This window comes from Pollicipes pollicipes, unplaced genomic scaffold, assembly GCF_011947565.3.
Source record: "Pollicipes pollicipes isolate AB1234 unplaced genomic scaffold, Ppol_2.1 Scaffold_7261;HRSCAF=8764_pilon_pilon_pilon, whole genome shotgun sequence".
Lineage (NCBI taxonomy): Eukaryota > Metazoa > Arthropoda > Thecostraca > Pollicipedomorpha > Pollicipedidae > Pollicipes > Pollicipes pollicipes.
In genome coordinates this window covers 3081850-3102754 of record NW_023597054.1, presented here as the reverse complement: position 1 = coordinate 3102754, position 20905 = coordinate 3081850, and the positions used below count along the sequence as shown (strand labels likewise).

General features: G+C 60.9%; 3 protein-coding genes across 3 annotated transcripts; 1 reads left to right on the top strand and 2 right to left on the bottom strand.

Annotated features, from left to right (window-relative positions):
* Nucleotides 1-14646, bottom strand: LOC119113279 (uncharacterized). Its single transcript, XM_037237636.1, has 7 exons — nt 14559-14646; nt 6672-6828; nt 5745-5870; nt 4504-4688; nt 3946-4162; nt 968-1156; nt 1-200 (listed from the first exon to the last, which is right to left on the bottom strand). The coding sequence occupies exons 3-7, from the start codon at nt 5799-5801 to the stop codon at nt 69-71; spliced, it is 780 nt and encodes a 259-aa protein (XP_037093531.1). The 5' UTR covers nt 5802-5870; nt 6672-6828; nt 14559-14646; the 3' UTR covers nt 1-68.
* Nucleotides 10764-12488, top strand: LOC119112560 (uncharacterized). The gene is made up of 3 exons (XM_037236775.1): nt 10764-11476; nt 11910-12191; nt 12467-12488. Exons 1-3 carry the CDS (start codon nt 11073-11075, stop codon nt 12486-12488), a joined length of 708 nt encoding a protein of 235 aa, XP_037092670.1. The 5' UTR covers nt 10764-11072.
* On the bottom strand, nt 13599-20464 carry LOC119112552 (nucleoporin NUP188 homolog). Its single transcript, XM_037236768.1, has 11 exons — nt 20389-20464; nt 19927-20032; nt 19153-19342; nt 18466-18637; nt 17957-18063; nt 17499-17639; nt 16899-17017; nt 16366-16388; nt 15697-15847; nt 15231-15382; nt 13599-13615 (listed from the first exon to the last, which is right to left on the bottom strand). Exons 2-11 carry the CDS (start codon nt 20013-20015, stop codon nt 13599-13601), a joined length of 1161 nt encoding a protein of 386 aa, XP_037092663.1. The 5' UTR covers nt 20016-20032; nt 20389-20464.
* Nucleotides 20465-20905: the final 441 nt, after the last annotated feature.

Genomic DNA, 20905 nt, shown 5'->3' with positions numbered 1-20905 from the left:
TTCTCGAACGATGTATTATCAAATGAAAGCATCAACGATGGCCAGGCCCGTGGGTCGACAGCGGCGGGTCACTTCAGCACGGCGTTGACCAGACGGTCGAGCAGCGGGAGGAGAGCCTGGTCGGCCGGCGGCCCGCCCTCCTGCGGGTGGGGCGAGCTCCGGCCCTGCTGCTGCCGCCGCACGCTGTCCAGGAACGGCTTCTGTCGATGGGGCGGCACGGTCGGCGTCACCGCCCGCCGCAAAATGGCCCGCGGGCGGCGGTCACGACAGCGGCCGGCACAGACTGGCATACACGTATACATGGCCACAGGACCTGTGTTACGGGCGCTAGGCACCGGACTGACAGTCTGGCTGCCTGGCCTTCATTTGATAAACGCACTTCACTCATCAGTGCTCTGCTGAGCTGGCATGACAGCATCATAATTGACACTGGCCTACGACCTACGAGGGGGTACATGCTTCGTCTTTTTTCTTCTTTGCTATCCACATACGCCGTTACGAAATTCCCCACTGCCAGGTAATGTGCTCATGAACACTTCTGCACCCATCTGCACGATGCCCGTGGGCTCCAAATCAGCCGCCACCGCAAGTTACTGGCTCTCGCACCAGCGATGCACCTACGGTCGACAACAAACGCAATGGATTGGACGGAAGAGCAGTGCTCGGTCCGATGTTTTCAATGCCCCTCAGAGTCACTGGTAGGCTGGTAAGCCGCAGCCCCACAGCCAGCAGGAGATGATCCAGGAAGCGACTCGGTCATGCTCGGCCCCGCTCGCCACAACATTCCTTACCACGTAACCTCACCAAAGCCAGCCGCTGTAAATGCACGCAGTTTTCAAAAGGGATCGGCAGCATGATGCCAGATCTTGTAGGAGTAACAGACTTCAACAAACTGAGCACCTGAGTGTAACATTGCTGTTGACTGCCTTCTGCATGTGTGCAAAGTGCTGACAGCAGCGTGCCTCACCAGCTCTTCGCGCAGCTGGTCCCAGCTCAGCGGCTGGTCGTCGGCGTCGGCCGGCGGCAGCAGCCGGTGCAGCACGGCCTGCTCCAGCACCAGCGTTAGTGTCTGGTGCAGCCCGGTCAGCAGCGCCGCGCGCAGCTCCAGCAGCGGCTCGTGGCTACCGGTGCCGGAGGAGCGGCGCGCCGGCTCGGCCTGCAACGCACATCGCACTCCGTCAGCGCAGACGGATGCAAGCCGGCGCGCACCGCACTCCGTTAGCACAGATGGACGCAGGCCGGCGCACGCCGCACTCCGTCAGCGCAGATGGACGCAGGCCGGCGCACGCCGCACTCCATCAGCGCAGACGGACGCAGGCCGGCGCACGCCGCACTCCGTCAGCGCAGATGGACGCAGGCCGGCGCACGCCGCACTCCGTCAGCACAGATGGACGCAGGCCGGCGCACGCCGCACTCCATCAGCGCAGACGGACGCAGGCCGGCGCACGCCGCACTCCGTCAGCGCAGACGGATGCAGGCCAGGCCAGGCCAGGCGCAGCGGAACAGCGTACGGCACGCCCGGCACAGAGGCACAAGCTTCAAAATACGATGGCCAGCAACGGGACTTACCGTCCACCGGCAAGACTTACCGGGACTTGCCGGGCAGAGAACTTGCCGGTCCTTGGCTAATTTTAACGAGACTTAACTGGACAGAGAACTTGTCGATCCTTGACTAATTCTACGAACGACATCAAACACTTCCGGCCGATATCCACGAAACCCACGAAGCAAAAAGGCCTTCCATAAAAGTTTTACTCATTTTTTGGCGTTGAAACCCATTCTTAAAGCAGCCACTAACACCGAGCCAACAGCACCGTTTCATTGTACCTCATCTTGCGGTTGGGACGCTCCCATGACAGTACTTACTGGCGCTCGCATGCACGCGTGAGGCGTGTGTACGTGCGGCGTGGGTGCGTGCGGTGCGCGTGAGTACGTGCGTACGTGCGTACATGTGCGTGCATGCTTCAGTTTGTGCACGCGTGCGTTTACCTGATGCGCGTCGGGGCGGAAAACACGCTGGGTTTAGTTCGAGGTGGCCAGTGCAAGGCTATTCCCGTTCCTTGGTTTATCTATGTCACGATTGCGCAGATGTCAGGTAGGTATCTATAAAATCCACTAAGCGTGCAACACTTCAATTTTCACGCGTTTGGCGTCGAAGTCTCCACGTCAACAGCAATGCATGGCAGGAAGCTAAAATCAATAATCCATTGTAACTTGTCTTGCGGTTGGAACGATCCCACAACAGCAATTATTGGTGTGCGTGTCGCGTGTGTATGTGCGTGTGCGTTTAGGTTTATGTGTGTGCGTACGCGTGCGTGTGGGTTTGCGCGTGCACTCGTGTGTGTTTTAGTATGAGCGTGTGTGCATGTGCTCGGGTATTCAAATAGGGATGCTACTCGATAGCTGATGACTTCAATGTAGTGACGCCTGCAGACCGTGACCTGTCATGTCTTTATAGTTTGATTGAAAACCACGGCAACGGTCCATCCGGGTAGCGCAGCTGGCTACAGAGGCTGCCTTCCGACCCATTCACCCGCGGCGGGGTGGGTTCGGATCGCCTTAAGCGCTCACCAATTCTCCCTCGACGGATATTGCCCGTGGCCGGTGGCAGTGGCCACGTCAAAAGTCACATAGGACGGACCGTGCCGACGGCACGTCAAACTTTCACCATCGAAATGCACTGGAACCGCGCGATGGGATGCCAGGGGTCAGGGCTCACAAGTGCTTGTGTCTGTGTATCTGTGTGTGCCCGGTGGTCTGAATAAGGGGGCTATGCCATCATCGAAGTGTTGTGTGCTTAATGAGCTTAGTAGTTGCCGACCTGAACTCTGCACAATGTTGATAAAACCACACAAGGAGCAGAACACAGCCGTTGGCTCGCCACCTCCTAACCCAAACTGTCCAACCGCGTCTGCAGACAGATGCGAGGCTGACTGTGGTCCAGCAGTGAGAGGGAAGTGCCAGACAAACATGGCGAAGTGCACGGACGACACTCTTCCACCGAACAATTGCTCCACCTCATGTTCACTCTGAGTGTTGAGGCATCTTACTGCAATGTTCACGACCACCCCGACGCATCTGGTTTTGTTGAACGTCTCAATATACAGGCATGTCGCATGTCTCAGTGGTGCCCATTACTGGCCGCACCGTCTCAAAATCCGCTCGACTGAGCTCATTACACACTGATCAGATCCAACAGGAGTTTTTAAACTAACAACGCATTGTCCTGGTCCTCCGCTGTGAGAGCGCCGCGGTGCTGAATCGTTCCTCCCCTCCACCAGTCGGACACCACACGCCCACCCGCTGCAGCTGCCCTCGGGCGGCGCCCCTCACCCGGGTGAAGGGCCGGACGGCCTCCACCCACCCGCCACTGCCGCTCCCCTCTGTACGGCACCTCTCACCCGGGTGAAGGGCCGGACGGCCTCCACCCACCCGCCACTGCCGCTGCCCTCTGTGCGGCACCTCTCACCCGGGTGAAGGGCCGGACGGCCTCCACCCACCCGCCACTGCCGCTCCCCTCTGTACGGCACCTCTCACCCGGTGAAGGGCCGGACGGGCCTCCACCCACCCGCCACTGCCGCTGCCCTCTGTGCGGCGCCTCTCACCCGGGTGAAGGGCCGGACCGCCTCCACCCACCCGCCACTGCCGCTGCCCTCTGTGCGGCACCTCTTACCCGGGTGAAGGGCCGGACGGCCTCCACCCACCCGCCACTGCCGCTCCCCTCTGTACGGCACCTCTCACCCGGGTGAAGGGCCGGACGGCCTCCACCCACCCGCCACTGCCGCTCCCCTCTGTACGGCACCTCTCACCCGGGTGAAGGGCCGGACGGCCTCCACCCACCCGCCACTGCCGCTGCCCTCTGTGCGGCGCCTCTCACCCGGGTAAAGGGCCGGACGGCCTCCACCCACCCGCCACTGCCGCTGCCCTCTGTGCGGCACCTCTTACCCGGGTGAAGGGCCGGACGCAGACGTTGACGGCGGCCAGCAGGGTGCCGTACGTTAGCGGCGGCGGGCCAGGCTTGTCCAGTGTGGGCGAGCCGAAGCCGGCGCTCACCAGTCGCTGCCAGCCGCTCAGGTCGCGGCCGTCCTGCGTCAGCAGCTCCGGCAGCGGCGGCGACAGGGCGTGCAGCGCCACCAGACACACCGACGAGAGCCGCACCAGCCTGGACGGCCGGCAACACCAGCGTCAGGCCACACAGTCCACCTCCCGGAGCCAGAGTTCCGGCACTGTCGGGGCGATGCTGAACGCATGGGATCACGTGTCTCGAGCTCACCACGTCAGCCATTCCACACGACACACAACTAGCAAACCACATCACGGCAGTTGGGGGGGGGGAGGGGGGGGGGGCGGGGCTGACCCGCTGCCAGCCGTGTGCCTCGTGACCAGCTCCGACACGCGACTAGCGTACCACATCACGGCAGTTGGGGGGGGGGGGGGGGGGCGACCCGCTGCCAGCCGTGTGCCTCGTGACCAGCTCCGGGCGCGGGGGGCCGTGTCACTGACCTGTTCTGTACGCGTGTGACCTGGGGCGGCGCCCGCTCCGGGTCCGGGTCGGTGCTGCTCAGGCGGCGGACGCGTTTCAGCTGCTCGCTGCCGGCCAGCGTGTGCGGCCGCTCCAGCAGCACGGCCACCACCGTCGGCCGGCAGACGTACCAGAAACAGATGCCCACGCACCCCTTCAGCCAGGCCTGCGGCGTACGACACCGGGCGCTCAGCGCACTCCGAGCCGGCGCCTGGCAGATGCTTGTGGCAGCTGCAGGTGACACTGGGCGCCGCCGCTGGTCTCTAGCCAGCGCCCTCAAACATGGACTCATGCGAAGCTGAGAGCCCGACGTTCCAGAGACAAGTGGCGGCTTTCGGGCATGTGCCCGGAGCCCCTAAAAGATACCAGGATCTCATGAGCACAAGCCCTGTGGGACCCCGGATCCAGCCTTGCAATCCAGGCCACGTCTGGCAAATTTCATTCGTGATGCTTAGTGATGCGCAACGGCCTCTTGGGGAATGAAAAGTTTAGACCGATTGACACAAAACAGAAATTTTTGAAATCGCCGGCAGCAATGTCATCATTTACGCTACCGTTGGAAAAAGGCTGACACGTGCCAGACAATGTAAGACATGAACAACACAGTAAGATAAAGTGCAAGCATATGACTACTGTCAATGCAACTGCGCAAGACACAACATAACGTAATTAGTCGATACCAACGGAGGTAGTCATTCATTCGAAGTCAAGCCTTTCCACCAGCATCTGTGCGAACGGGTGCACTGACACGCGCGGTCGACACGGCACCGCTTCAGACCTCCTTGACGTCACCAGGAGGCGCTGGCCGGCTCTTGTCGCCTCGGCATGCGAGCCGGGGGGCGGCCGGCTCTGGTCGCCTCGGCATGCGAGCCGGGGGGCCGGCCGGCTCTGGTCGCCTCGGCATGCGAGCCGGGGGGCCGGCCGGCTCTGGTCGCCTCGGCGTGCGAGCCGGGGGGGGGGGGGCCGGCCGGCTCTGGTCGCCTCGGCGTGCGAGCCGGGGGGGGGGGGGGGGGGGGGGCGGCCGGCTCTGGTCGCCTCGGCGTGCGAGCCGGGGGGCCGGCCGGCTCTGGTCGCCTCGGCACGCGAGCCGGGGGGCCGGCCGGCTCTGGTCGCCTCGGCATGCGAGCCGGGGCCGGCCGGCGGGACTGACCATTAGCCAGGGACTGGACCGGCGGACTGACCATTAGCCGGGGACTGACCGGCGGCGGGACAGCGGACTCACCAGGAGCGTGTCGAACGACTGCCGGTGCCGCTGCCTCCACTGCCGGCTGAAGTCCATCAGCGTCGCCAGGAAACTGAGCACCGCCTCCGTTTCCTCCAGGTCGGCCGGCTGCAGACTGGTCCGCAGCTGTGGCGCGCCGCACGGCGGTGAGCACAGCGCCGCCCGGACGGCACGGCGGTGAGCACAGCGCCGTCCGGACGGCACGGCGGTGTTCACAGTGCCGCCCGGACGGCACGGCGGTGAGCACAGCGCCGCCCGGACGGCACGGCGGTGTTCCCAGCGCCGCCCGGACGGCGCGCCACCTTATCGCGCAACGCTGGTGCCGAGCGAGCCGGCTCCACTGCCACGCGTCAAGCGCGGCTCTAAAAACTGACACCGCTACCCACAGCACGCGCCGAAATCAAACACCAGTATGCTAGAGGTGTCTGGAGAATCATGGCATGGATGCCGCCAGCCGTCATCATGGCCGTATTCTCCTTACCGTAAGCCCGCAGCCATCATCATGGCTGTATTCTCCTCACCGTAAGCCCGCAGCCATCATCATGGCTGTATAGTCCTTACAATATGCTCTAACAGCAGGCCGACCCAACAGTAAGTACAACAAAGGCGACACGCTATACAGGATACACACCAGCTAGCCAACTTCCAAGAAAAATAAGTCCGAATGGCCGACTACTCGACAGCTTAAAAAAATACAAAGCAACCGCCAGCCAACGACCTGCCAGTCGCCTCGCGGTCCTAACGCCTCAGGGCATGCCCCGGGAAACACCTCAGGTTACGCCTCAGGGCACGTCTCAGGACATGCTTCAGAGCACACCTCAGGATGTGTCTCAGAGTACGCCTCAGGGCACGCCTCAGAGCACGCCTCAGGACACGCTCACCAGGGCCACGGTTGCGCTGCAGGCTGCTCACCTGCAGCGCGCTCACCTGGGAGACGGCCGCGCACAGGGCGCCGCAGTGCACCCGCCGCGAAGTCCAGGGCGTCCGCCACGAAAAAGTGCTTCTGCGAGCGAAGCAGCGTCGTCCACAGATGCACCATCAGCACCCACACGCCGCGCCACTCCTTGTTGAACTCTCCGCCCAGCTGCAAGATGGAGCGGGCGGCGAGTGAGCTGGCTACGTGCCTCCACACGGTCCGGTGGGTGTGGTCACGCGACTACCAGCTGGGGATGACAGCTGAGATGGGCGTGGGCGCGGATGTCTCGCACACGGCTGGTCAACTGAGGCAGGCCAACCGGACGACCGCCAGACCGTCCGCCGCCATCGCTATCAGCATTGCCCTTCCTCCGGGAGCCCGGACCGGAGCCTCGCCCCAGAGAGCCCTGACTGCCTCAGCCTCGCCTCAGAGAGCCCCCGACCGCCTCAGCCCCGCCCCTGGAGAGCGCCGACCCCTCAGCCCCACCCCTGGAGAGCCGATCGACTCAATCCCGCCCATGGAGAGCCCCGACCGACCTCAACCCCGCCCATGGAGAGCGCCGACCGACTCAGCCCCGCTTCTGGAGAGCCCCCGACCGACTCAATACCGCCCCCGGAGAGCGCCGACCGCCTCAATCCCGCCCCCGGAGAGCCCGACCCGACTCAATCCCCGCCCCCGGAGAGCCCCGACCGACTCAATCCCGCCCCGGAGAGCCCCCCACTCAGCCCCCCGGAGAGCCCCTCAGCCCGCCCCGAGAGCACCGACCGACTCAATCCCCCCGAGAGCGCCCCCGGAGAGCCCGACCGACTCAATCCCGCCCCCGGAGAGCGCCCGCCCGGAACTCAATCCCGCCCCGGAGGCCCCGACCGACTCAATCCCCGTCCCCGGAGAGCCCCGACCGACTCAATCCCGCCCCCGGAGAGCCCGACCGACTCAAATCCCGCCCCCGGAGAGCGCCGACCGACTCAATCCCGCCCCCGGAGAGCCCCGACCGACTCAATCCCGCCCCCGGAGAGCGCCGACCGACTCAGTCCCGCCCCGGGAGAACACCAGTCGCCCCAGCCCCGCCCCCGGTGCGAGGCTGGGGCTGAAGTGAGCCATTCTTTTTCGATTCATGGTGTCTCCACTGTTATCTTCGTCTTTCAAATGAATGGTCTCGTTCATCACGACTTCTTTGCCCGTCCCATTCGTTTTTCAAAACATTCATCCTCACCAGGGACATCGTTTGACAGTGCATCTTGACAGAGCTCCAGCCAATGGCATGGTCTTGTCGGCAGTCACTGGCAGCGTCCCTTGTATGGCATGCTCTCCGAATATTTCACTGGTTTCGTGGAAGTGACTTTAGGTCAGCTTATAATACGACACATGCCTTCATGATGTCCTGGCTCCAACAAGAAGCTGCTGCATAAAAGCCGCCCCTTTATTGAGCGCATACCCCATCGAGCAACCTTTTTTCGGACAATGCGCCCGTCTGCCACATGCTTCGGTTCGCCACGCTGGCGGCCGACCCTTCAGCAGCACAGAGGGTCCAGGCCACAGACTAGGCCGCTTCTCCGCAAAACGCTGGGTGTTGCCCCGCAACATCGGCCCGCAACATCGGCTTGCCTCCCTCTCCCCCCCCCCCTAACAAAAGAACACAAATTTTCCCTGCATACTTGAGCTGAGTGCAGTGATGACATCCCGGTTTAGGGGATGGCTTCAACCACACGGCTTGCTTCTCCGCGTCCCAAGCAGGGAGGGTGACGGCAACACAAATCACCACCAAAAAATCGAGTTCAGGGCGTCACAGACGCATAATTCTTCGTGTATCGTCAAGTAACATTGCATGTACTTGGTGTTGTTAAGTGCCCACCTGGACTTTTTGACTGTCAATATTTGGCTACGCGCAAATAAATATATTCTATAAATTTGGTGAAGGGGAATACGTGCCCCGGAGCTGCTATGGGCGTGTGCTCTTGTCTCCAGGCACAGCTTACCTCTAGCAGTTCAAAAAGCTAAACTCAGGCCTCCGTCGTCGAGTCGGCCGCGGCAAACACACGCGCCTTAGCTCACCACTTGCTAATGGCGCGTACTGAATAGACAGAACACATGTTTGGAGCACTTTCACAGTCACACGGCGCGGGCTGGTAATACTAGAACGCACAGTTAACAAAACAAGTCCGACATCTTATAATGCGGCGTGCAGATGAGCCCGCGTTAAGTTTAAACAGCAGCCTGAGTTCAGCTATCGGTCGGTTACCGCTGCGCCTCCTTTGTGTGCCGGAAAATTGGAAGCAGCCACGTGTTCACTACTTCCGTCCGTTGTCACGCTCTGATCGCCGCCGCTCCCGCACCGTACAGTTCCAGTCTGATCCACAAATGACAGTTCGTTGAATTCTCACGGCTGCGACGTCTCCGATGGCGTCAAGCAACACTACATAAGTCGTGAATAAATAAGATGCAAAATTGCAGAATATAAACACCTAAAATCACCACGACCATAGTCGATCTGCGATCCTAAGTCGCGTGCACGGTCGCTACTCACGTCGATTAACGTCATGCAAATGGGGATCCCAAAATTAATCGTTGCTCGCGCAACTAAGTGACTTTTTTCGACGGCTTAATCGGCTGGACTTTATCGGGGCCTATATAACCGACTTAACCGGTTTAACCGAAGGGCCTTCCCAGCAGCGCCAAGCACCTATCAATACCCGTAGCGGGTCATCAGAACGCTTGTGCACTACTCACCCGTGCACATACGCGCTGCAAAAACTCCAACCTCTTGCTGCTCTCTTTTGTACATGCAATGGTCACAGAAAATAGAACAGACAACGCAGATGAATGCGGCAGACCACATGGCAGCAAGTGTTTATCGACTTGACTGATCAGGTCATGTCAAGATTGTCCTGAAGGTAGCGTTGTTCGCGGCCGCTACCGCCCGCAAGTCTGCGGGCAGCAACATCCACTCGCCAGATACTCCAAACATGAACGACCTGCGCCCCAGCTTAGTCCGGACACGCAGCAGCTGTAGCTGCTCGGAGGCCGTTGCTCGAGTGGCACAAGCCGACACATCAGAGCGGCGCACATGCCCCCGTAGCATCTCCGATACGTGCGTGGCTGTGCAGATATGACGCATGAATAATACATGATAAACATGATATTATAGACACTAGTAGCCACTAGTGTCTATAATATCCGGTTAAAATTAAGAAAACAAATCAAACTGGAAAATGAAAGTTGAGTGCAACTGCTGGATTGGCAGAAAGGCTGACGAATCGCGCAGATTTTGCTTTATGCTACCCGGAATGCGGCTGGCCCAAATCCTCCTCGCCCAGTGATTTTCTCTTAAATCCCCTGATAACGATACCAATTCCCTGATAACGACGTCAATTTTCGGCACACGTCTTGCATCAATCTTGCCACACCCTAACAGGAGTACATCTGCTCTTAGCCCGACATCACAAACACACAACAAAATTAAATCGGTCCCAGCCACCAGCTCCCCAGACAGTAAGCTAGACGAGCGTCGTCGCTGAGTTACCGACATATAAGCACGCCTTGCAGCGCGGGTCGGACGACGCTTGGCGTGGAATGCAAATAGTTACGTAAAAACTAAGGTATGTTACAGCCCAAAACAAGAAAATAGAAAACCACGGGATTTGTTGGGTGCGCACTGCAATGACATGTTTAACTATGACTCCAGCTGAAAACTGGGAATCGAGTTTAATGGTTAATAGTTCGCGTCCATGGTCGTTTTACGCTCAATCGAAGGGGATCGACCCGTTATTACTCAAACCACGTGGAGCAATAAATCCACGTGCAACGACCGAATTCTTGCTTGAAAACGAAACTATCGTGGTTGAGCATTCGGTGCAGTGTTATATTGTCCTGATTCGGTGCGTACAGATTTACATCGTGCACAAGATACCTTTACTATAACGCACACTCCAACTGGGGTGCATGTTTGGTACCTTTTGCTGCGAACTTACTGGCACTCCATGCACGGAATATTTCATTCAGATAAGCTATCTAAAGTGAAAAAGCCAGGGGAAGTTTGAATCTGATGGTGGAAATGGCTCAAACCGACCCATCGGCCTACTTAAATCCATTTAGTCACACTCAAATCTGATCACAAAAGAAACGACAGATTTAAGAGCCAGTCGCATAAGCATGCGAGAGCGCTGCCATGCAAGAATGGAGCTGGGTTTAAAGCCTGTAAGTTGCTCCGCGCATTAGTCCTTTTAGCTACGGTTTTAGCGGTTGGCAGTGCAAATCTCATCGAAGGAAGATCAGCCTCCATACAACCACGTAACGGATCAGTCCTATCCAACACAACAAACACTTCGAAGCTTCAGCCAGGCAGCGGCGATGAATCCGACCCTCTCCATCTGGCTTGCGCCGAGATATCTTTGGTATGCCATCATTACAACCGGATGGTGCCCCAGTCTATCAACTTCACTGCGGAGGAACGAGAAAGGAACGTGACATGTGAAATAGGGTCAGAGGCAGAACGGTCTGAACAGTGCACGACGGTGGTTCGAATTATTGTGGACATCTTGCAAATCAAGGATGTCAACGAAGAATTCGGTATAGTCCGCCTTTTGATGGTGCTCAGACAATTCTGGTCAGACGGGAGGCTAGACCTTGCTCCCGAGTACAGAGACACCTGCCCGTACATTCAGGAGGTGAACAATGGCAGTGCGGGTTATGTGCCGTCAGAAGCCCATCGTAAGGTGTGGGTCCCTGATCTGTACCTCATTCGAGTCGAGGAAGTGTATAGACCCGAGATTCTGGCGGCAGCGGAGACTTTCCGAGTGGACGAGCACGGTAACGTCACGTACGTGATGTTTGGTGTCTTCAAGCTGTCTTGTCCGATGGACTTCCAGAACTTTCCAATGGATGTCCAGTATTGTCCGATTTACATAGAAAGCTGGCGCCTGGAGCAGGCAATCCAGACGATTATGTGGGATCCGCACAGCACCGTCGGAGTCAGTTCAGATTACAGCCTCGACCAGTTCTCATTTGGCTTGCGCATATTGAAAGTAGGAGACTTCGAATACTGCCACCGGGACCTTCTCACGGATCGGCGTCGCTCTCATCTTCTCCCGCAAACTACAGTTTTACGTGCTCCAGATATACTTCCCCACTGTGCTGTTCGTCATCATCTCTTGGATGACATTCATCATCCCGCCAGCGTATGCGCAGGGCCGCATCATCCTGACCATAACCACCATGCTGACGCTGGCCGCGCTCTACTACTCCCTCGTCAGCATGCACTCGCCGTCGACATCCTACATCAAGGCCATCGACGTCTGGATGTTCGTGTGCCTGTTGTTCGTGTTCGCCGCCGTCGTCGACTGCCTGATCGACATCCGGCTGCTGTTTGTCGTCTCGCAGTCGTACAAGCAAGAACGGCTCGGGTTTCTCACGCCCGTGTCGGTGGCGCTGGTCGAGAACCGCCGCGTCTTCGACGACCTGTTCGGGGGGCTGGACGACGAGCCCGCCGCCACGCCGTCCGTCTTCTTCGACGCGCCGAGTCGGCCGGAGCTGCCGCCGCCGTCGCCGGCCACCCGGCTCTTCAATTCGATACTGCGCCGGTCAGACGGCGGCCGAGAACCGTGGCGGACTGGCGGTGAACTTCGCGGCCGAGGTGGAGCAGTCTGCCCCGCCGCCGTCGGCCGCCCACGCCGATACGGCCTCCGAGCGGTGGACGCGTGCCGCCAAACACTTCGAGAAGGCCTCGTTCGTCGTGTACCCGGCCGCCTTCTTGCTCTTCAACGTCTGCTACTGGGCGTACTATCTGAACGCGGCGCGGCCGCCCGACAAGCTGGCAGAAGAGATGCGGCTAGGCTTCACGCCAAAGCCGCGCGCGAGCTAGCCGGCGGCGCCCGGCCGCCATCCCTGCGGCGTGGCGCCCGGCGCCCGCCGCCCCCCGACGCCGATCGACCGGAGCTGAGGGACCCGACCGACTCGGCGGCCGCTAGACCCGGAACCGGGGGGCCTGCCCGACCCGGTCGCAGCGTTGGGGCGCCATACAGTCGTAATACCGCTACAGTGGAACAGCGTAGCAAACATGGACTTTTCCTTTCCGTTTCAGCGCGATTTGGCTGCACAGCTGAACCACCCCCACCCGAAGAGCAAACAGCCTACGACGCTTTTGTTGAGCATTGCGTTGATATGTATCTTGGATTTATGGATGCGGAATATATGCCTGTGGATGTTGGCGAGAGTGCTCCGCAGGGTTTCCAACTGCCTGTGAGCTCGGTAGCAGACTGGTCACTTAGGTCAGCTCCAGTCGGAACGCATCATGGAGTACCTTTAAGCGATTACACGCTCCCTCACAACACGCTTACAATTTGTTTGCAGAGCTGTACCCGTTCTTCCGCTATCATTTCATAACGTATTATTGCGTACATAGCTCGGCCCCTATACCAGGTAAATCAATGAAAATGGTTTTATTCGATAGGCAATGACAAACGCTATCTATCGCGATATGTATGTCAGCTAAGCCCGGATAAAACACGCTTGTTGGTGTTTTCTCTGGAGGAAGGGGTGGGGGTTATTACAATTTTCCACAGCTCATACTCCGAGCCTACTCTGCACAACTACACCTCAGGATGAGAGCGGCAACAGTTAAATGACGCGAGTTCGAAAATCGGTGTTTAATCAAGGTTTCATAACTTAAGAGGCCGTTTTTCTTTCACGCCAGCTGCTAGCTTGTCACACTGCCCTGCACATCTACCAGCAAAGTCTCCTGCCCAGCCAGCTGGCGGTGACGACCTCATCCGATTTGAGTGGTTGTTGGACGCATGTTACAGTTGTTGGACGGACGTCACAGTTGTTGGACGGACGTTTTAGTTGTTGGACGCACGTTACAGTTGCTGGGGGACGTTACAGCTGTTGGACGGACGTTGTAGTTGTTGGGGGACGTTACAGTTGTTAGACGGACGTCACAGTTGTTAGACGGACGTAACAGCTGTTGGACGGACGGCCGGCAGGTCAGCCCGGCAGTCCGGCGGCATGGACCTCAGGTCACCGATGGGCAGCGCACGCGACAGCGCCAGGTCCCGTCGGCCAATACATGGCCAGCTTCTAGCGCTGACAATGGCTCACTCAATGGAGTCAGGCTACTTGGGAACATGCTGTGAAATACTCGCACATCACTGGTGAGGGCTCAAGCATTTCTACAGCTGGTTAATGTCCTTTCTGTTGCACGTATGGGCAATTATGTAGGGCGACGGATGATGGGTATCGCAGCAGGCCAAGCCGAGCACAGACGGCTTGTCCCTACCATCTCCCCAGACCAGGCCCAGCGGGATCACTGTACCACCTCCCCAGACCAGGCCCCGCAGGGATCACTGTACCATCTCCCCAGACCAGGCCCCGCAGGGATCACTGTACCATCTCCCCAGACCAGGCCCAGCGGGATCACTGTACTATCTCCCCAGACCAGGCCCCGCAGGGATCACTGTACCATCTCCCCAGACCAGGCCCAGCGGGATCACTGTACCATCTCCCCAGACCAGGCCCAGCGGGATCACTGTACCACCTCCCCAGACCAGGCCCCGCAGGGATCACTGTACTATCTCCCCAGACCAGGCCCCACAGGGATCACTGTACCACCTCCCCAGACCAGACCCAGCGGGATCACTGTACTATCTCCCCAGACCAGGCCCAGAAGGGATCACTGTACTATCTCCCCAGACCAGGCCCAGCGGGATCACTGTACCATCTCCCCAGACCAGGCCCCGCAGGGATCACTGTACTATCTCCCCAGACCAGGCCCAGAAGAGATCACTGCACCATCTCCCCAGACCAGGCCCAGCGGGATCACTGTACCATCTCCCCAGACCAGGCCCCGCAGGGAGCGTCAGTACCATCTCCCCAGACCTGGTCCGGCAGCGTGGGCGCGTGCTCACCTTCTGACGCAGATCAGCCAGTGGCAGGCAGAGCTCGCTGGAGAGGCTAAGCGAGACGGCAGCGCGCGCCGCCTCCGGCTGGGCGGCGGCCGCTAGCGCCGCCTGCAGGAGCCGCTCGCACAGCTCGGGCTGCTGGGGCCGGCGCAGGCGGCGTCCCAGCGCTACCAGCACGGCCGGCAGCGTCGAGCGGCCGGGCAGCGGGCGGCGCGCCGGCGCGACGGCCTGCAGCTGACGGAGCAGCAGCGCCGCCAGACCGGCCAGACGCACGGATGGCGCCGGCGCGTCGGCCGGCTCCGTGTGACGCAGCGCCAGCTCCAGCGTTTGGCAGGCGGGCGACAGGCAGCGCCGCCAGAGTGGCGGCTCTGGCGGCGGGCCGCAGCGGGGCGTCAGCGGCCGGCCGTAGCCCACAGCGACACACACAGAGGCGGCACACCACGGTGACAGGACACAGCACAATTGATGTACTGACTTCATCCTACCTTGTGCCAAGAGGGCCCAAAAATTTCACACTCACAGTCTTTTGACGGCACCCAGTCCACGAAAAGTTGCGCATCAATGAGGAGGTTCGCACAGCAGTCCGGCACGCCAGCGCCAACTCGCTGACAGCTGTGGGGCGATGTGGGGATGCATGGCTGAGAGCGGGGGCGCACCGAGCTGCGGGACAGCCCTCACCCTGCTCGGCGGTCCCGGAGCTCTGCTGCAGGGTGTGCAGCACGGTGGTGAGCACGGCTGTGCGGGCCCGCACGTGCACCTGCTCGAAGCGGGCGCTGCAGGCCTCCAGCAGGCTGCAGCAGCGCTCCTGGACGGCGCGCTCGGCGCAGCGTCTGCCCACGCGTGGCCGCCGATCAGCGGTCAGCGACGCCAGCCAAGAGGATGGCCGGCTCGGTGCTGACGCACAGCCCAGACCGCGGCACTGCTCACGGCAGGCCAACGGACAGCCGACCACTCACAACGGTGTCAACGGCACGTCCCATGAACATCTCACATGGAGCCCCACCCGCGCCCGCCGAGTGCACCACCATGCAGCCAGCATTTCAACTACGACAATGAACATGCCAGCACGCGCCAGTTGCTGCTGCTCCACCCTTGTTCGCCCCGGTTTCCCGCGGGCGTCCCTCCCGCCGATGGCGTCACTCACTCCGGCCAGCGGGCGGCCAGCGTCATGACCAGCTCCGAGAGGGTGTTGACCAGCCGCGGCCGGCCGTCGGCGGTCAGCTGTCTCTCCAGCGCCGTCATCAGGTCCAGCAGTAGGCGCTGCTGGCTGTCCGTCGAGAGCTTCACCATCTCGCCTGCGATCGTCCCGGCGTCGGTCAGACGACAGATGGCCGCGCGTGTCCGGTGCACCCAGCCGAGGGCTCGTATCTGAGCCGACCGCGGCGGCACCCGAGGTCTGACATGAGCCCAGAGCGAGTCCTGACCGCAATTCCCACCCCGTGTGTTGATGTCCAAGCCTGAGTAGTAGCTCCAAGCCTGACCACCTCTGTATGAGCGGATCAGAGCAGAAATACCGCCTTCGAATGGCTGGCCAGCGTCGGGCGAGGCCGTGGCCGCTTGGGGAAAGTAAAACGTGTCCTGATTTTAACAAAACTGGTCCTATTAGCGTTCTGCCAGAAGCCTCAGTTACCTACATTTTCTTTTAAAGCCATGAATGCGCCTCACTCGGTCAGACTCTGACCGCCTTGGGGAGGGGGTGTGGTGTGGCTGGCCCCTGGACAGCCCTTCATCCGACCTGTCACTCAATGACGTGAGCTGTGCGTCCGAGCCCGCCTGACCCCGCAGTCTGACCCCTTGTGACCGGCAGCCCCACCTGGCGCGGCCGCCACCAGACACCTGTCCGACCCCGCGTGACCTGGCGCGGCCGCCACCAGACACCAGTCTGACCCCGTGTGACCGACCTCACCTGGCGCGGCCGACACCAAACACCAGTCTGACCCCGTGTGACCGACCTCACCTGGCGCGGCCGACACCAAACACCAGTCTAACCCCGTGTGACCGACCTCACCTGGCGCGGCCGACACCAAACACCAGTCTAACCCCGTGTGACCGACCTCACCTGGCGCGGCCGCCACCAGACACCAGTCTAACCCCGTGTGACCGACCTCACTTGGCGCGGCCGCCACCAGACACCAGTCTAACCCCGTGTGACCGACCTCACCTGGCGCGGCCGCCACCAGACACCAGTCTAACCCCGTGTGACCGACCTCACCTGGCGCGGCCGCTACCAGACACCAGTCTGACCCCGTGTGACCGACCTCACCTGGCGCGGCCGCTACCAGACACCAGTCTGACCCCGTGTGACCGACCTCACCTGGCGCGGCCGCCACCAGACACCAGTCCCGCCAGGCCAGCAGCAGCTTGGCGCCGTCGTCCTGCTTCTCCTCGGAGGCCTCCTCCTGACCAGTCAGGTCCACCGACGAGTTCAGGTCGGACGACAGCGAGCACGTCACATCCATCACCAGCTGCGGCGCGGCATCATCAGGGGTCAGGCACTCAGCCAGCGGCGGCTGGAGTGCCAGCCACCCACCCACGGTCAACGAGCGTCAGCCACCAGATATGGTTGAGGTGCGGGGGGGGGGGGGCGGAGAGTGCAGACACAGGGACCTGTGGCGGCCGGACTCCAGCAACGGCCGCCGCAGCAAAGACGCTGGTGCGCACCGGCCGCAGGACGATGTGATGCAGCATCTGGCCGGCCCTACCTCATAAGCCGCCTGCTGCACTGGCGACTGGCCGGTCACACGGCCTCCGCCCTCACAGAGGAGCCGGCCCCGCCTGACGTCCGCCGCCCACCTTTGACCACGTGTTGAGCAGACGGCCGCCGTCGCCGGTGACGCCGGCCAGCACAGCCGCCAGCCGGCGGTCCGTCTGCCGGCCGTAGTAGAGCTGCAGCGCCAGCGTGCGCAGCAGGTGGGCGGCCAGCAGCAGCGGCAGCGGCGCGGGTGCCGAAAGCAGCGGCGCCGTCAGGTCCGACCAGAAGTGCTCGGCGCCGCTCAGGTAGGTCAGCGCCGAGCCGCACTGGCCCAGCCAGAGGGCATGTACGAGCGCCGCCGCCGCCAGCAGCAGCGGCGACTGGCGCCCGTCCGGCTGCCGGCAAGGAGCGGGGCGTCAGAAGGGCGGCCGCGGTCCAGGTCAGGCCCGCCGGCGGCGGGGTCCAGGTCAGGCCCGGCGGCGGTCGGTCGGCGGTGGGCGCAGACACGATGGCACGCACGCCTTCGATGCACGTGCTCTTGGAAAATGCACAACAAGGTACGAGCACATTGCATCCCTGGCGGGCATTTGCAAAATGTGATTCACACAGTAGCAGGGCACTGTGATACCTGCCACAATCATACACATTCAATTTAGTCACAACTTTAGAGGTCCACTCTTCGGATGGACAGTCTATGCAGGCTTAGCCTTACATCGTTATGTTCTTTTAGAATGATGAGCAGCTCTTCCAGGAATCCACCCTCGTCGTCCTGCTCGGCCTTCTTCTTCGATCCTTCCTCAGTTTCAATGGCACCAATTCCTGCAGAATTTGGGAGAGGCTACAGCTGATGTCAATTAGGCCAGATTCGGCCATTAATAGCCCAGCAGCGCCAGTCGTGGGCCAAACGACAGAAAATGGCGGACTACGCACTGCATCCACGGCAACAGCAAACCCCACCCACCATGTTTCACGTTCCACTTTCTGCTAATTGCGAAGGCGACCACGCAAAAGTCAGACAAATAAAAGCCATCACTATCTATATATACAAAAAAGACCGCAGCGTATGCATGATGTCACATATCCTATTAAAATGAATTATCAAGATTGGAGAATGTCACGGTGACAATGAATCTCGAGCACACAACGTCCAGTCCTGAGCCGTGCCCTTTGTCCTGCCTCCGTAAGCCCGTGTGTGAGCCCCGGCAAGCCCGTGTGACCCACCAATGAGCCGCTGCAGCAGGCCCGGCTGTGACGTCACGCAGGTGGCTATGAAGTCGAGGATGGCCACCTTCAGGTTGACGTCCTCCGTTTCGGAGCGGAGTCGCGTCAGGATGACGCCGCAGATGACGTCCGAGTCCTGGCCGAACGAGGCCAGCAGCGACATCGGGAACACCTGGTCAGATCAGAGACGGCCGGCGGCCGGGTTACACCGGCGCCCGGCACACAGATGACGTCCGAGTCCTGGCCGAGCGAGGCCGGCAGCGACATCGGGAACACCTGGTCAGATCAGAGACGGCCGGCAGCCGGGTCACACCGGCGCCCGGCACACCCACTGCAAGATGGCAGCGTCACTGTTTACAGCCAGGCAACGACGGACAACTCACAGGCTCTGCAAGTGGGGACATCGCGGGCGGGCCACCGAAAAGCATCTCCACGGGTAGAAGCACAGTGGTTCCAACAGAGACATCGAATATGCTCCGCCAGCCCTCGGTAGGATATGCACTACTCCTTGAAGCTCTATCGCTCCAATTCGCACCGCTAAATGTTAAGCCCTGTCCGGTGGCAGACACCACTTCATGAGCAAACCGACATGCTGTGCATGCTCCCGCCAGTGCAGGAGACTGCTAGCGACGGGCGACTGGTGACCCAGGCGGCCTGGTGCGTCGGCGGCGCCGCCGGCCGTCGCACCTTGGCCAGTCGCAGCAGGAGCCGGATGGCCAGCGTCGGCAGGTGCGGATTGTGCCGGTGGAACAGGTACTGGGCGATGGCCAGCACGGGCCGCAGCTGACTGCGGCCGGCCGGCTGCTCGGTCAGCAGACGCTCCAGCAGACTCGGCTCCGGGCCGACCGACGACGCGCGGCAACGAAGCATCAGCAGTCTGAGCGGCGGGCCATGTCACAGGTCAGAGATCAGACACGCACGCATGGACGAGGTCAAACGTCAGGCCAGACACACACGCACGGGCGAGGTCAAATGTCAGGGTCACACACATGCATGGCTGAAATCAAAGATCAAGGTCAGACACACACGCATGGGCGGGGTCAAACGTCGGGTCGGAAGCACAAGCACGGGAGAGGTCAAAGGTCAGGGTCAGACACACACGCATGGGCGGGGTCAAACGTCATGTCAGAAGCACAAGCACGGGAGAGGTCAAAGGTCAGGGTCAGACACACACGCACGGACGAGGTCAGACGGCCAGCAGGCGGGCCAGTCAACTGCAACCGCACATCTGTACAAGGCCACAAGGCCCGACAACTCTGCATACAACCCTAGTCATTGTCACAAGGCGTGTGTCCGAATAGACACATGCCGTTATTAGCACCGCTGTATACCACATAGGGACAGAATTCATAAAAGCAACTGCTCATGAACTCCACGCACGCAGGAAACGATGCCACCCACAAAAAACCTGCCGCACAGAGTTCAATGGCACTGGCTGCTCAGGAGGCTTGTGGGACGCACCTGTTAAGCACGGACAGCGCCACATGGATGAGACGGATAAACTCCAGACCTGCTCCCGTGTCCCAGTGGGTCTGCTCCTCTAGCAGCATGACGATACGAGCTTCACCTGCCAGAACCATGGTGCAACACTGGGGAACGACTGCAAGACGACGGGCGACGGGCGTGGTGGCGCGTAACCGCTGACGCTTTCGTCACAAAACAACGATCATAACGCTGCGCGCAAGACACCGCAACACGTCCAACACCACCCACAGGATGTGGTCGTTCACACCCGAACGGATCGCACGGCAAATCATCCTGCCCAGCTGGACACTGCATCCCGCAGTCAGACTATCGCCGATCGCTCCGGCGCCAACCAGGTCACGGCGTTTGGTTAGGACGTGTGGCTGCAAAGCCTGGTCACTAGGGTTGTCGCCACAATGGAATGGTGAGGGTCGCCGGCGGCCGTGCCGCCCCACCCACCGTGCACCACCAGCGAGAGCAGCGTCTCAGCCGCCGGCGAGTCGGTAAGCGCGCGCGCCACCAGCGCCTGCAGCGGTCCGGGCCGCTCCAGCGCCAGCAGGGCGTGGCAGAGGCTGAGACAGGCGCGGCCGAGCGCGGTCTGGTCGCCGCGCCGCGCGTACTGCCACCGCTCGTGCGCCGGGAACACGTCGCGCAGCACGAACGCCACGCAGGGCACCAGCGCTGGAAGCTCCAGCTGTGGCGCCGCCTGCCGGGTCGGCGCCCAGACAACGGACGGGTCACACGGCTCGCCACCGACAGCAGTGGCCATACAGATAGCTGGTGACGCCTCACGGCGCGTCTCGGCTGCACGGACCACCAGCAGCGACCGCGTGCCATCGACACCCCCAGACACAACCAACAGACGACGCGGTCAGCACGCGCCGAGGAAAACTGGAGCGCCGGTGGGTCACAGGAACTAGACTGCCAATCTTCACCTACGATGGTATTACACCGTACGTAGGAACCTCGTAAGATA

Excerpts from the sequence above, each read along its gene's own strand:
- LOC119113279 (XM_037237636.1), bottom strand. The coding sequence starts at position 5,801 with ATGGACTTCAGCCGGCAGTGGAGGCAGCGGCACCGGCAGTCGTTCGAC. Across the intron at positions 1,157-3,945 it reads GCGTCCGGCCCTTCACCCGG|GCCGAGCCGGCGCGCCGCTC; the intron begins GTAAGAGGTGCC and ends TGTGCGTTGCAG. Across the intron at positions 201-967 it reads ACCAGCTGCGCGAAGAGCTG|AAGCCGTTCCTGGACAGCGT; the intron begins GTGAGGCACGCT and ends CCCCATCGACAG.
- LOC119112560 (XM_037236775.1), top strand. The coding sequence starts at position 11,073 with ATGGTGCCCCAGTCTATCAACTTCACTGCGGAGGAACGAGAAAGGAAC. Across the intron at positions 11,477-11,909 it reads GACGAGCACGGTAACGTCAC|CATGCACTCGCCGTCGACAT; the intron begins GTACGTGATGTT and ends CTCCCTCGTCAG. Across the intron at positions 12,192-12,466 it reads CCGAGTCGGCCGGAGCTGCC|CTGGCAGAAGAGATGCGGCT; the intron begins GCCGCCGTCGCC and ends CCGCCCGACAAG.
- LOC119112552 (XM_037236768.1), bottom strand. The coding sequence starts at position 20,015 with ATGCTGCTAGAGGAGCAGACCCACTGGGACACGGGAGCAGGTCTGGAG. Across the intron at positions 18,638-19,152 it reads TCCTGCTGCGACTGGCCAAG|GTGTTCCCGATGTCGCTGCT; the intron begins GTGCGACGGCCG and ends TGATCTGACCAG. Across the intron at positions 17,640-17,956 it reads TTCTAAAAGAACATAACGAT|CCGGACGGGCGCCAGTCGCC; the intron begins GTAAGGCTAAGC and ends CCTTGCCGGCAG.